This window comes from Salvia hispanica, chromosome 4 (assembly GCF_023119035.1).
Source record: "Salvia hispanica cultivar TCC Black 2014 chromosome 4, UniMelb_Shisp_WGS_1.0, whole genome shotgun sequence".
NCBI lineage: Eukaryota > Viridiplantae > Streptophyta > Magnoliopsida > Lamiales > Lamiaceae > Salvia > Salvia hispanica.
In genome coordinates this window covers 51,626,151-51,640,863 of record NC_062968.1, presented here as the reverse complement: position 1 = coordinate 51,640,863, position 14,713 = coordinate 51,626,151, and the positions used below count along the sequence as shown (strand labels likewise).

Below are 14,713 nucleotides of genomic sequence, written 5' to 3'. Positions count from 1 at the left end.
AATGTTAATCAAGTAAAAATCCAAGTCAATAAATTTGAATGAAGCATTCAAAACCTACTGGAATCAAGTAAAAACATGTTGTAGTTTCAAGGTATTACGTACAGAATGAAGTAATAAACCTATACAATGAAGTAAAATGGGCTTGTAATGAAGCAGAAAGCAACACATCTCATCAAAAACACTAGATCTAATGGCCCAGATTTGGTCTCTAGTTCGGTCTTTAAGAAGGGTTCGACATTGATCACAACTCCATCCCCATATATATATATATATATATATATATTTGAAATTGGTCAAATTTCAGCCAATCTGTACAATTTTTTTTTATTAAAATAGAAGAAATTAAGTCAAAATATTAATTTGAATGCCAAATCACTATAATTTATATTTACTATTGTTTAGTAACTCTTATCTCACTAAAACATCACATTTTATCTCGTAGTACTTTATACTCTTCCCTAACCAATGTCATAAATTGAATAGAATGTATAGGCTATTCATATTATTAAATTGGGTTGTTGAAGTGATTTAAATAAGTTGATGTGTTTTCAAAATATTTGTGATGGAAAGGAATATTGTTTATTAGAAATGGAGATTTAGGATTTATCTTCTTATATACGTTTAGGTTTTCTTTACAATCGCTTTCTCACTTTTCAAAGCCTCACATCACATAGTTAGCGTTTTGTTGATGGATGGAATCGATTCAATAGTTAGCATTTTATTGATGGATGGAATCGATTCAACCCGTACGAGGAAGCAAAATCAAAAGGTAGGCTTGTTTGTATCTCACAAATATATATATGAAAATATTCACGATTAGTCTTTTTAACTAAGGTGTTTGATTGCATTAATATATATTGTTGTTTAGGGTTCAGGGTTTAGTACTGACAGGATAAGCGAGTTACCTGATGACGTCATCTTAGTTGTTCTCTTTCTCTCATTCTTATCCTCGATGGTGGATTTGTGGAAGCACACTCGGTCAGTATATATTTATAGCACTCGTCTTCTATTTTTCATTTAAATATAAAGATCTAGTATATTAACTTTATTAACAAAGGAGATTGTTCATTTTAGAATTTTCTTAAAATCAGAACATAAAACTATAAAACTATAGTATTAGTTTATGACTCATGTTATGAGTAATATTCATGACATGATATTAATGTTTTTTTTATCAAAGTTCTCATTGGAACCGTCCTCTATGAAGGAATGTCAGTACTAATATGAGTGTATGCAGTTTCGTGACAAAGCCAAAGATGCGACAACAGATAGCAAAAGAATCAAATTGTTAAAGTTTAAAGGATCTTCGGAAAACAACATTCAATCATTGACGGATACTTCTGAAAGGGGTGCATTTCAAAAAATAAAAACCCTCACTATGAGCGAGGACGACACGGAAGGATTATGTCGACAAGTTCAACATCAATTTCAAGTTCAACTTAGTGTTCAAGTTATTTAAGGCTTCATTCGGCATTCATAATAGTACTAATGCATTTTATCAAATAGTATAAATAATCTTTATATTTGTATATTGAAAATTGATTTTTTATTTTTGGAGTTTTGTTATTGTGAAGGTTGTGATATTTATTTTGATTTTCAAAGTTATTTTATGTTAGATTTATCAATTATTTAAATCACGAAATTTTGTTAAATGTAGTCATTCTCTTAGGCCATCCACAATCCTGGCCCGTACGTCATCATTCCTCTAAATTTGAGTCTCAGGCCACGACTCCTCTAACTTTGTAGGCCCCATCCCAGACCATAATTATTAAATTGCACTATTCACAATTTCAACCTATTTTCCTTGTAAAAATTGAAAATATTGAACAAATATAACACAGTAAATTAATTTTAAATTCAAAAATAATAAATTATAAACTAAAAAAAATTAAAAATTAGAACATCATAAAAATGCACAAAAAAAATAAATATTAAAAATCAGAAAATTTGGGGGTCCGTCGTCGTCGCCCCTCTTCTTCCTCTTCCTCTCTTTTCTTCCTCTCCCCCTCCCTCTTCTTCCTCTTCCAAAAATCAGAAAATTAAAATTAAAAATCAGAAAATTGGGGGTCTGTCGCCCCTCTTCTTCCTTTCCCAAATGCAAAAAAAAAAAAAAAAAAAAAAACAGAAATTGGGGCCCGGGACCGGAAAAAGCTCCCCTCCAACGCTGGCCGGGCCGGACCCTGGTCGCAGCCCCGGGACACTACTGCGTCCTCGGGCGTGGCCCAGGCCGCAAAAATGGCTCCTCCAATGCGCGAGACCGGGGGCCGGGCCGCACTTGGGTCCCGGCCCAATGCGTTATTTATGCCCTTAATACTCATCCGTCCTATAAAAATAAGGTTTCTAGGATGACACAGATTTTAATGCACAATTTGTAAAGTAAAAGAGATGTAGATTATTTGGAGAATTAAGCCCAACTCATGAGAGAGAAGAAGTTACTAAAAATGGAGATGATTATTTTTTGGGATGGCCCAAAATAGAAAAAGAAAAATTGGAGTATTAAATATTTTATTTTCCTATAATTTCTTAATTATTTAAAACATGGTTGATTTTAACCTGGCCCAAAAAAGTTGATTTGTATATGAATTAGTGTTAACCCACGTGCGATGCACGATAAAATATTTTTTTTATCACATATTTTTAAATTGTTAATTGATTAATTAAAATATGAAAATATAACTATATAAAATTTAAAAATAGAAAAATATACATATAATAAAAATTCAATAAATATATGTTCCTCGATGCATTTTACACTTAAAAACATAAAATTAGACATATTTGAAATGGAATCAAGGTAGACACAATTATTTGGACAACGATGAAGAGACTATATCAAGTGTTAGACACATTTAAAAAATATGTTTAAAACAATCCTTCATATTTCTCAACTAAAAATAATGTATATCACACTTTTAACAAAATAATAAATCGATAACTCATAATATTCAAAATGTCAAAACTATGAACATAAAAAAATTCAAATGATAAACTATACAAAAAATATTACTTTAATTGGTTGAATTAACACTATTATATTAATGAATAATGATAGCCCTTTGAATGTTGGAACGTTTACCTTTATTTATTGTACTTTTAAACGTGGCTTGTTGGAATATGAAAAATCTATATTATTTTTTATGCTACTTTACAATTCTCAATGCTGCAAATTTTCTTTTTGTAAAATATATTTAATATAAGTATATATTTTACTTAGTTGATCACCTATATATAAGATAATTAGATTCTCTATAGAAAATCAGTTGTATCCCGGAACAATTAAGTGCCAAATCCTAATTTCAACAATAGTATTATTAGTAAACCAAAATTTGGTTGTAAACTATTTTATTTTGTTTGAACAACTAATTGTTTGATCAACTCTATTTTGAAAGGTTTAATTATCTCATTGCAAATATACATATTATGCATCACTTATTAATTCATCATAAGTCATAAAATATTATTTTTGAGACACCATATAATATAATTACAGCACAAGTTGGAATATAAATATATAAAATAATAAATTGTGTAAAGATGAAGATAAACATTATGCTTGTTTGAGTTAAGGATGTTACAATTCTTCCATCTCTAAGAATTGTAAAAAATATTAGCATAGAATTCTCGAACCATATACACGCAGTACTCTAACTATTGCAATAAAAAAAATGAAATGGAAATTACAACGAAAATTATAAAATAAACCGAACTATAAGTCTAGTTGAGAAAAACCCTCTTTCCGCACGACAAAGTACATCACGGTTAGTACTTTCGAATTGACGTATTATCCCCAAAGATGAAACGTCTTCCTCCTAACGTGTATAACTTCTCAAACCCGCTGGCACCGATGAACTTGATGGAGTTCCAAAAATTGAGCAATACTCTAAAATATACAATAAAATGTTGAGAGCTTGAGAGAGAATGGTGAATGTGTAATTCATCTACAACTCTATGCTTTTTATAGGCACAAAATTAGAATATGAGAAATCATGAAATTAAAACATCATAAATTATAAAATTAAGAGAATAGAGGTTACAAAATTTGTTAAATGCTTATTATCCTATTTAAAGATTAGTCAAAGCATTAAAATATTTAAATAAATATTCATGAGAGTTACATATTTTATAATAATTCAAATTTACCCCATAACTTCTAAATATATCAAATTATGGCCAAAACTCGCCTTTTATATATGTATAGATTAGACAAATTAAAAAATTGTAATTTTATGATATAATATTCCAATTTCAATGGTTATGAGACTGACCAAAAATTGGCCAAACTTAATAATTTAAACGGGTATTATCCTTTGGTGACAAACTATGATAATTTAGTTTAAATGAATTTCAATTTTCAGAGTTAATTTTGGGATGATTCGATTTATTTTTGATTCGCTATTATTGAATCAAAAAAATCAAATTGAAGTTCACCGTTACTGATTTCTCGTCAATTTAAATGTTTTGCACTTTGCATGTAAACTCAGTTATTTCAAAATTTTGTGCAATTTATTAAAATCGAGTTTTGTAAACCATTTACCGAATTAATATTTTATTCATCAAAATTTCAAATTTCTTGATAGTTTTTTATTCAATTAAAAAAAATGGGGCTAAAGTTTTGTAAACAAATTACCTTAATTTGATTTTGACGAAGAAATATGTTATACATATTGTACCAAAAAACGACAATACCTTATAGTAGTATTTCACAAGATCGATCCTATAAACATAATAATCGTGTACTATGACTCTTTCTTGAAAATTTTTAAAGTTAAACGCAATAGATTATGCAGTAATCTTGCTTTATTTCTTATTTATTATTAATTTATTTATTTTTATTTTATTTGAGAATGCGAGAAATCATATTCAAACGACGCCTTTTATTTCATCTTTTTTAAAATGAATTATAAATTAGTATTAATTGAGTTAAGTCCACGTTTATTTTCTTACTTAAATACTGCAAAGTGTGATTATATTTAACCCACAAGTAAATGTGGGATGTTGACTGGTTTGAATTTGACCTACATATTATATACTATAGATGTTACTAACTTCCTAAACTATGATTAGAAAAATAAATTGCTAGCCACTAGTATAATTTATGCGATTGCTGGATTGGATAATAGACCTTCGCATTTAAAATTACCACTACTACTACTACTATCATTTCTATATTTTTGGTGAATTCTTCATAAATTATACTAGTACTATTACGAAAGTGAGATTCACTTAAAACTCATGATATGCTTGAATTCATCAGATAATGTAGTATATCATGGGTTCGCGAGCCATGAGGTACCATCAATCCAACACTCTAAGTCCACCCCAATAAATAGTGCGTTCAACGCTTGCTCCAAAAAAAAGGAATCAAGTGAAAAATTCTTTAACTAAGACGCAGCAGTTAACGACAACATTAGGGAGTCCAGGGACATTAACAACAAACTAAAAAAAACATATGGAGTATTAATAGTCAAATGATTCAATACAAAAATTATAAAACATAATAATTAAATAATTCAAAGATTCGAAAAAAAACAGAGAATTAAATACTTACAAGGGAGAATTTAATAGTAAAATATACTCCTATACTATTGAAATTGTTTATTGATCAAAGAATATATATTTCCCAGCCCATAATTACCTCAAATTATATTATATAAACAGACCAAACAATGTATTTCCAGTAAATAAATTACAGAAAGAATCCATCGCTATCTAATCATATCTATCCTCTGTCTTTAATTTTTAGTAGTATCATTAGTTTCAATTACTGTAATTTGTCACATTTATTAATCTCAACTATCCTTCTATTCTCTCCAATAAATAAGCAAATAAATAACATAAATAATTAAAAAAAAAAAGATTCCATTTTTATTCTGGGTTTGAATAATCTTCACCCTCTAGATTTCTTCATAATTCTCCTGCTCGTATTTATGCGGCGGAAAATCTGTTCACAATTGTAGATGCAGATTTGTGCCCGCTGATTTCATCGCTCGAGATCGACTCAGATCTGTATGTATGTAATTTCCGCCTTCAAATCTGTATCTATTTTCCGTGCGTGTGTGTATATAGCGGCTGCGGCTGTGACTGTGACTGTGACTGTGTAGCTGAAGTAAATGCCTAGGCTTTTGTTGATTGGCGTTGATTTCTCCACATTTGACCTTTCAGTTCACTGATTTGTGGATAAATGTTATTGACTTTTAGGTGACAGTGTACTCTCTCTTCAATTTATTCGTTGTTTATTCGGTTGTTATGTTTTCATGAGGTAATTCAACTGTAGTGTGGAAGGAAAACTGAATCCCCTTTTTTTCTGTTGAGCCTTTTTCTCTTTGTCGTTTTGTGTTAGGGTTATGTTTCATTTAGTTGATCTTGGTAGTTGCTGCATTGTTAGCTGAGAAATAATCCACTTCTGAATTATTTTGGGGGAATGCATATTGTTTTATATGTGAGATTGCAACTGTGTTTTCATCACTTGGATTGTTTTGTAGTGTTTCTGTTGTGTTAAGAATTTAGTGGGAAATTTGAATGATTTTGACAGCAGGTGAAATATGGTGCAGAAATAGATGAGAAGAACTGATGTTATTGGCAGTAGAAGGAGGGGGGTTTTTCTCTTCATCAGCTTCGGGATATAGTAAGGGATTGACGCTTCTTCTATTGGGACAGAAAAATGAGAAGGAACCCATGAGAGTAACACCTTGGAGCCAGTACCAGTTGGTAGACCAAGAGACTGATCTCCAGCTGGCTCCTGGGAAGAACCGGCTTGTCCGTGGGTGCGCCTCCTTTGTGTGCTTTGGTCGCCCTGCCGCTGGACATGAAAACCCTTCTCCCCTGAAAGTTGGACCAACTCAAAACCAAGAAGTTTTGTCAGAGCCTGTAGATACTGATGAGAGTAAAGATCAAGTGCATTCTGTTGATCCAGTTGATTGCAATGAAAATATTAGAACGGTGGTTAGTCTTAAGAGTAGCTTGAAGAAATCAGCAATTGTTGGTCCGGTTGCTCATGCTGTTGATGGTGGAAACTCCAACAAGCATGAAGTGGACAGAGGTGTTGCTAGTGAATTGGAAAAGAGGAAAGTGCAGTGGACAGATACAACTGGGGGAGAGCTTTTTGAGATACGAGAATTTGAGATGAGGTAACAAGAGCTTCCAGTGCATAATATTAATCAAAAACATAAATGGATTCATTGTAGTATGTGCCTGTTCAAAATCTAACAAGAGCGTTCGGTGCTTGCTTATTTGTTATATAATGAGCACCATGATGTAAAATTCTAAATCTTTCTTGCTAACTAGTAGTATCATTTGTGAGAGAATTTTTTTTGAATTTGCTCTGAGCATGTTATTAAAGAATTCGAAAATTAGTTATACCAAAAGGTGTTTTCTTCACTGCTTCCTGTCTCTGTTTTAATTTTATTGTTGCAGAAACTAAAACTTTGTTGTCAATCGGCTAATTTAGTTGCAAAGAATGATGTTTAATGAGTGTGTATTAATGTGCTGGCTGCAAGCATGCTACTACAACATCAAAATTTGCCTCTATTCTATTGTTCTTGTTTGAAATTCTTGTTGTCTATATGAGGTCTAAGGCAGGGACAGTATCATCCGTCATTTTATTTGGTACCTTTATGCAAACTCAATTTATTTATGATTTGTTAGGTGTAGTTCTAGAAAGCAAGGTTGTATGCTTAGGTTGATCTGGTATCTGCTTTCGCGTAAGGTATTGTTTTTTAAGCTCATCTTTTAAGTAAGTCAAAGCTCATATCATGTGGTATGCTTTATACAATACTTGTGCATAGATTGATGAAGTGGGTTTTAGTAGGATTCCTTTAAAAATCATGTTTGAATAAAGATTTTAGAGAACTACTTTGCCATACGCTACAATTAATTCTAAAATACCTACTTGCTCATGGCCATGAGCACTTATAATGAAGACAGAGCGAGTTCTAAACAGTATTCTTTGGTTTCCTGGAACTTCGGTCTATACATGGTAAATTGGTTCTTTGGTTGGATAAGTAATCTACCTCTTGGATGGTCCTTTGACATGCTTTAGAGTGTTGTCTTGTAGCCAAGTTTAGTAATCATATGCCTGGTTTTTTATACAACTCTCGATTTTGTCAATTCTCATGTGTTTCTTGAATAGGGAATGAGTTCTTTCACTTTCCTCTTTCTAATTCATTGTTTCATGTGTTTTCAGTGAAGATGGATCAGATGATGAATTTGATCAGGCGACTGCAAAGAGTTGTTCATGCATAATAATGTAGTCCTTCATCTTTCTTAGGTGCTTATGGGCTCGATTTACAAGCCTTTCGTGCGCCACATCACCTGAAATCCGAGCAATGGAAGTACTGGTTTTATCATCCCCCAGCTGTGTCATCATCGGATGACAGGAAAAAAGGAAAGTTTGAGGTAATGCAAGATGTCATGGCTATTCACTGGCCTGTTCTGATCATATTCTTGCTTGCATTCCGTTCCAGCGAAATGGGCATTTTTTGTTTCCCTTCTTGTTTTCGAGGCTGCAAATATTGTATTTTGGTGTTCATATATTGTTGTTTAGATTTGGAGAGGATGGACAAGGAATTTAGTCGTCTCATTATTTATATTTTGTAGGTGTCAATATGAAGTAGAGTTTCATTTGAAAAGATTTGTAAATTTTGCTTTGATTGATGCTATGAAGGATTTCTATGTACATTTCCTTATCACTTTTAAATTTTTGAGATAAACTTCTCTTCATTTTCAAATACTCATTGAAGGAGCTAATAACAAGTCACGTTCATGGATATATCAAGTAGTAGTACTTTTTGAATTGGATATACGACATTCTCATCAAATTTTAAAATCAAAATTTGACTAAACTTACAGTGACCGATAGATTAATCATACCCTAGCTACTTAAATTAATCTGGTTTTATTTCATAATTTCTATATTGTTGAAATTAAAACTCTCATATATGAATATCCGAACATACAAAAATCCTTTCACTTTTTAACATCTTCCTAGTGGATCCCACAAAGTCGACTAATTTTATAGCTAAACCAAAAGCATGAGAATGTTCACAAACTTGGCCACTTGTTATCCACAAAACTTTCCTCTTTGAAACCATCACTGAATCACAATCTTCTCTCCCTCTCCCTCCACACAAAACCCTCATCTCAATCCCAACAATCACAAACAAAAAAATGTCAGTCGCTTCATCACCTTCATTTCCATGCATCAAACTCCGCACCCCTTCATCATCACCACCGTCTTCCTCTTCCCTCAGATTCACCATTAGGAGCTCTCAAGCCGACGGCCCTTTCCGGAGACCCACCGCTCCCACGCCGGTGAAGCCGGTGCCGCCTTCTCCGTCTCCGTCTCCGTCTCCATCTCCGCCGCCGCCGGCAGCAGTGGTGCAGGACAAGAATGTGATAACGTTGGAATTTCAGAGGCAGAAGGCGAAGGAGCTGCAGGAATACTTCAAGCAGAAGAAGCTGCAGACAGTCGATCAAGGTCCATTTTTTGGTTTCATTGCCAAGAATGAGATCTCCAATGGCAGGTTATTTCTTGATCAATTTACTGTGTTACAAATTGCAATTTGAATGTGTAGACAGAACCTTTTTGTTGTTGTTGTTGTTGTTTCTCTGTTCTAGCTTTGTTTAGGAGTAGTTAAAGAATGGATTTTTGCACTTTTTTCTTTAACAATTCTAGCTTTATTGAGGACAAAATGGGATATACTCAAGCAAAGGCTAATTTTAACTTTGAGACTTATGATCAATCATGTACTCTAACTTTACTCTAGTTTGTAATTGTCATATGAGACTATTTTTTCAACAATTATGCGACGTTTATCTAATGAGATGACACTTATATGTACTGATGTGAGCCCCAATTCGGTTAACACATCGTGGTGAGTTGCAAACCACGGTTGTAAACAAATTATCCGGCTTCCACAACACCAATTTTACCCAAAATTAGTCTAGTGGGACAGTTTTGCTAATCGTATAAAAGTTACTGTTTAATTGGCATGATTTAAAGTACTATAATTTTCCTAAAAATATACTACTACTTCATTTGTCCATGAAAAATAATCATGTTTTTATTTTGTGATGATGTAATGTGTGAATGAATTTGTTGGTGATGCAGATGGGCAATGTTTGGTTTTGCTGTGGGAATGCTAACAGAGTATGCAACTGGTTCAGATTTTGTGGATCAACTCAAAATCCTCCTCTCCAATTTTGGAATTCTTGATCTTGATTGATATCTCCTTCTTGTCCCCATCTTCTAATCTGCTTTGTAACGCCACTTTCTTTTCTATGTTTGCTCAACATTTTTCACATACATGTATAATTACACTACACTCATCCATCTGTATAATTTCATATATGCCTTCTACATTACAAATTTCATTTGATTCGATTCATGTCATTGTGTTGGTTTCGTGGAGCGAATAAAGTAGAGACAAGTGTGCTTACATTTGTAGAAATGCGTCACTTTAAATGGAAATATCCCAAAAATTAATAAAGAGTATAAGTTACTGTGAAAGTAAATGTGAAAACAGCCAACCGCTAAACTCATAGATTTTGATGGAAGAAGGCTTCAAAATCAGCGGAAGAATCTAAGTCTATGTGAATTCTTTCTTGTTCGATGTTCTTCTTGTTTGAAAAAAAGTAAACAATGTATGATGTGATATGATTCAAGAATCAACAAAACAAGGCCTCTCCCCTGCATAAGGACTAAAATCGGCTTTGCCATGAACGGAGTTAGAGGCCGGAAAAAGAGTGTCGGAGATGAGGGAGGAGGGAGAAGAATTGAACTAGTTGATGTATGGCCCAAGTGGCTAACAGACAACATTCCAGCGCAGGTTTTGAAGGACATCGTGCCCAAGTCTTCCGATTCTTACATCAAAATAGACAAGGTAAACTAATTTCAATCAAATGTTTCAGACACGAATATTGAAGTTATTGATGTTTCAGATAGGCGCGGGAACGTACAGCAACGTGTACAAGGCGAGGGACAGGGCGACAGGGGAGACGGTGGCCTTGAAGAAGGTCCGGTTCGACACCTCAGAAGCCGAGAGCATCAAGTTCATGGCACGAGAGATCAGGTTCTTGCAGAGGCTGGATCACCCCAACATCATAAAGCTCAAGGGATTAGCCACTTCAAGAATGCAGTTCAGTATTTACTTGGTTTTCGAATACATGCACTCCGATCTCTCGAGAATCCTGTCTAGGCCGGAAGAGAGGCTAACACAATCACAGGTTGATCTTCTTGTCTGGTCATGAAATGAATGTGTTTTTCCCTTTTTATGCAATGCAGTGGTGTTGTGCAGATCAAATGCTACATGCAGCAGCTGCTTTCCGGCCTTCGCCACTGCCACGAGCGCGGTGTACTGCACAGAGACATTAAGCCGTCGAATCTACTAATAGACAAGAACGGCACACTCAAGCTTGCAGATTTTGGGCTGGCGAATTTGATCAATCCGAAGAGAAGAAAACGGCCTCTGACCAGCTGCGTCGTGACGCTTTGGTACAGAGCTCCAGAGCTGCTTCTCGGCTCCACGGATTACGGAGTTGGCATTGATCTCTGGAGCGTTGGTTGCCTCGTGGCGGAGATGTTTGCCGGTAGACCAATTCTGCCTGGTAGAACTGAGGTAATACTTCAATTCTTCTTTTGTAAAAAAACACACATTTTTGGGAGAAAATTCAGAAAATGTTGAAAGCTCATGTATTTACATGAAAATAGTGTCTTTTATTTTATTATCTATGCATGTTTTTTAAGGCTGAGCAAGTCCACATAATCTTCAAGCTGTGTGGCACTCCACCAGATGAATATTTCAAAGGACTGAAGCTCTCCACATCTCTAATCAACCCTGCAAAGACCTACAAATCCAGCCTTGCTGAGAAGTGCAGGAACTTCCCTTCTTCTGCTATGGCTCTTTTAACCGTTCTGCTAGCTCTCCGTCCGTCCCTTCGTGGCTCTGCAGCTTCTGCTCTCGAAAACGAGGTTTTCTGCAAATTTGGTTTTCTATATCTATCTCTAATCTTTGAACTGATTCATCCATAGTTTGTGTTTGTGGTAGCAGTTCTTTCAGAGTAGTCCTTTGGCATGCGGACCCTCTGGCTTGCCGGATATCCGAGCTGAGGACAAGGATCAAGTCCCAATAAACGAGAGGCGAACGTGAGTATGATTGAGCTTGATGAAGGGACTTGAATCTTGATTAATTTGTGATAATTTGACAGGCATAGGAGTAGTCGAGTAAGGCGATCACAGAAAGAAGAAGAAAAAGGGAGATGATGATGAAAGGATGAGTAGTTGCCTCTTGTCGCTATTTCAAGATCGAACGAATGTTGCTAGCTAGAAACATCGGGAATCTACCTCCGTTGGCCAGTGCTAAGATACGTACGATCAACTAAAGCCTAGTGTCACTAATCATCCATGTAGTGGAGATTGGATCATTTAGAATTCTTGAACGATAAAAATATATCTGAGTCAAATCTATCACACCTTATCTCATACTATTATGTATGAAATGAGCCCTAAGTAATTGATAACCAACTTGCATATATACAACAAGGATATTTATTTATCATTACATGCGCGGAATTTACATGAAATCCCTTAAAAACCGGACCGCGCCTCCTCCGCTTCTCCAACGGAAGAGACCAAGACAGAGTATGCATTTCTAGCCGAACAATTGGCTCGAACCTCGCCCTGGCTCCCCGTGAGCACGCCAAGCAGGGACATCTTGATCATGGCGGCGACAAACTTATCGAAGAACAACGTTTGGTTGACAGCGAAGGCGGTGACAGTGGGGCGGGTCCTGGGATCGGTGTAGAGGTCTTGGTCGGAGGTGAAGAGGCCCTGGCGGTTCATGAGGTCGACGTAGTATTTGTTGTCGAACGTGTTGGGCGAGGAAGTTTTCTACACATACTCATTTTTAGAGTATGGTTGAAGATGATCTAAGACCGAATCCAAGTGACATAAAAGGGTATTAAAGAATTGGACCAGCGTCATCAATTTATCAATTTATATTTATAAATTGAAAGTTCTCGTTTTATATTTTACTTTATTTCACTATTTGGGCTATCTTTTAAAATTCCCAAATTGCCAAACACTCCTAAAACTTTCTGACGTCTAAAATGGAGTACTAAATTTTAAAAATCATATTTCCTGCCGCACCTAAAGCAAAACTTTAATGTATAGTAGTTGAAAATTAACATTTTTTGCATTAATTTTAACAATTAACCTCGAGTCAAAATAGTTGAAATTTTAACAATTAACAGGGCACATAATCAGGTGTAAGGTTGATATCAACAGTCAACAACCTGACTGAAGTATGCAGCCAATGAAGATTGAATATGACATCGACACTGAAGTATGATTTCATATGTAAGTTGATTTAAAATAAGGATTAAAATTAAAAATTACTATGAAGGAGAGAAAAATGTGTGAAGAATCAAGTAGTGTAATATAGGTTTAAAAATCAGATTTTTCAAGTTTTAACAAGAATATTGCTCCATAAATCACTTCCTATGGTGCATTGTGATTATCCCACGAAGAGCGTGCTCAAGCACGTTTGCGCGTGCAATATATATCTGCGTGCTCATCTTGTTGGAACACTAGAATACGAGATGGAAGAAATCTAGAATGAAGCACTTACGAGGAAAACAGCATCACGCGCAGCAACGGCCAAAATATCCGCACAAGACACAACCCTACCACACTTGTCATGAACCCTTCGCCGGAGATCGTTGATAATCTTGAACGCCTCCGCCCTCAGGCTCAGATTTGGCGGCGCCGACTGTTCGCCCGGCCCGCTCGCCGACCCATCTAGCAGCACCGACCCATCACACCCCTGCACATATACTTACATCATTCCCATAAATAAAATAATATGCACCGAGCCGAAGCCAGGATTTTTACAAATAGACTAGTGAGATCACAATTATGTATAAAGAATAAAAAATTGACTAGCAAAATTTACTTTAAAAAAAAAAACAAAGATCAACAATGGTTCGCCGTTTAAATTTACTTACTTGGACAAAACAATCGTGGAAATGGAGCCGAAGCAATCCGGCAGCTTGGCCGATATCATTCTTGAAGACTTTCTTGAGCTGTGTTCTGACAATAGGTGCCAAATTAGGACATGAAATATCATAGTAATTCCTTGATAGACCCTGAGTTCTTGCACCACCAAAACACAAGCTCAAAATAAGAAAACTACACACCAACAAAATTTTAGAAGCCATGGCAATTTGAGTTTGACAGTTGCATGGAATGATGCATACACATTTATAGATGTGCAATAAATGAAGCCAACTATTTATCATCAAACTTAAGCTGACCAAAAGTTAAAATGTATTAAACACACAATTGTATATAATCTGAATATCTCCCATCGATAATGTGGCTTCAAAAATGGCCTTAATTAAGTCAAAAATGGGAAAATTGATCATAAGCACAACACTATAACATAATTCCAGAATTAATTATAACTCATTTACAATCTTTTGGTTATGAAAATTCATCACCTTATTGACTAAATTCATGGTCTTATGTTACTCTTACATACTATAGTTTATTATGTCACATCTTTTCTCACTATTAATTTCACTGTTTTATAGTACTATTACAAAAATAAATGTTGAGAGAGGGGCCTGCATCTATGGGACTAATCTACTTGACTTGTGGCTCACCTATAAACCTACTAAGTGTCCTTGATTTCAAATAGACGAAGTACAAAACAGT

The 14,713-nt window shown here is 34.7% G+C and overlaps 4 protein-coding genes across 9 annotated transcripts; 3 read left to right on the top strand and 1 right to left on the bottom strand.

Moving 5' to 3' along the window:
- Positions 1-5,833: 5,833 nt before the first annotated feature.
- Positions 5,834-8,687, top strand: LOC125218783. 6 transcript variants are annotated; one of them, XM_048120550.1, is made up of 3 exons: positions 5,834-6,006; positions 6,552-7,127; positions 8,183-8,687. In XM_048120550.1, exons 2-3 carry the CDS (start codon positions 6,571-6,573, stop codon positions 8,247-8,249), a joined length of 624 nt encoding a protein of 207 aa, XP_047976507.1. In that variant the 5' UTR covers positions 5,834-6,006; positions 6,552-6,570; the 3' UTR covers positions 8,250-8,687. The 6 variants fall into 6 exon arrangements, with proteins under 6 accessions (XP_047976507.1, XP_047976505.1, XP_047976506.1 ...); XM_048120548.1 differs by having other exon boundaries at positions 5,835-6,006; positions 6,536-7,127; XM_048120549.1 differs by having other exon boundaries at positions 5,835-6,006; positions 6,533-7,127.
- A 357-nt stretch (positions 8,688-9,044) lies between these two features.
- LOC125219344 (light-harvesting complex-like protein OHP2, chloroplastic) lies at positions 9,045-10,385 on the top strand. Its single transcript, XM_048121294.1, has 2 exons — positions 9,045-9,521; positions 10,109-10,385. Exons 1-2 carry the CDS (start codon positions 9,166-9,168, stop codon positions 10,221-10,223), a joined length of 471 nt encoding a protein of 156 aa, XP_047977251.1. The 5' UTR covers positions 9,045-9,165; the 3' UTR covers positions 10,224-10,385.
- Positions 10,386-10,715: 330 nt separating this feature from the next.
- On the top strand, positions 10,716-12,527 carry LOC125221366 (probable serine/threonine-protein kinase At1g54610). The gene is made up of 6 exons (XM_048123486.1): positions 10,716-10,880; positions 10,939-11,223; positions 11,295-11,615; positions 11,744-11,968; positions 12,048-12,142; positions 12,205-12,527. Exons 1-6 carry the CDS (start codon positions 10,716-10,718, stop codon positions 12,257-12,259), a joined length of 1,146 nt encoding a protein of 381 aa, XP_047979443.1. The 3' UTR covers positions 12,260-12,527.
- A 1-nt stretch (position 12,528) lies between these two features.
- On the bottom strand, positions 12,529-14,225 carry LOC125221365 (peroxidase 12-like). The gene is made up of 3 exons (XM_048123485.1): positions 14,002-14,225; positions 13,614-13,820; positions 12,529-12,886 (listed from the first exon to the last, which is right to left on the bottom strand). The coding sequence occupies exons 1-3, from the start codon at positions 14,212-14,214 to the stop codon at positions 12,584-12,586; spliced, it is 723 nt and encodes a 240-aa protein (XP_047979442.1). The 5' UTR covers positions 14,215-14,225; the 3' UTR covers positions 12,529-12,583.
- Positions 14,226-14,713: the final 488 nt, after the last annotated feature.

Coding starts and splice junctions, on each gene's coding strand:
- LOC125218783 (XM_048120550.1), top strand. CDS start 6,571: ATGTTATTGGCAGTAGAAGGAGGGGGGTTTTTCTCTTCATCAGCTTCG. Junction 7,128..8,182: donor ATACGAGAATTTGAGATGAG/GTAACAAGAGCT, acceptor ATGTGTTTTCAG/TGAAGATGGATCAGATGATG.
- LOC125219344 (XM_048121294.1), top strand. CDS start 9,166: ATGTCAGTCGCTTCATCACCTTCATTTCCATGCATCAAACTCCGCACC. Junction 9,522..10,108: donor AATGAGATCTCCAATGGCAG/GTTATTTCTTGA, acceptor TTGGTGATGCAG/ATGGGCAATGTTTGGTTTTG.
- LOC125221366 (XM_048123486.1), top strand. CDS start 10,716: ATGAACGGAGTTAGAGGCCGGAAAAAGAGTGTCGGAGATGAGGGAGGA. Junction 11,224..11,294: donor AGAGGCTAACACAATCACAG/GTTGATCTTCTT, acceptor GGTGTTGTGCAG/ATCAAATGCTACATGCAGCA. Junction 12,143..12,204: donor CCAATAAACGAGAGGCGAAC/GTGAGTATGATT, acceptor ATAATTTGACAG/GCATAGGAGTAGTCGAGTAA.
- LOC125221365 (XM_048123485.1), bottom strand. CDS start 14,214: ATGGCTTCTAAAATTTTGTTGGTGTGTAGTTTTCTTATTTTGAGCTTG. Junction 13,821..14,001: donor TCCACGATTGTTTTGTCCAA/GTAAGTAAATTT, acceptor GTATATGTGCAG/GGGTGTGATGGGTCGGTGCT. Junction 12,887..13,613: donor TTTTCCTCGTAAGTGCTTCA/TTCTAGATTTCT, acceptor GAGTATGTGTAG/AAAACTTCCTCGCCCAACAC.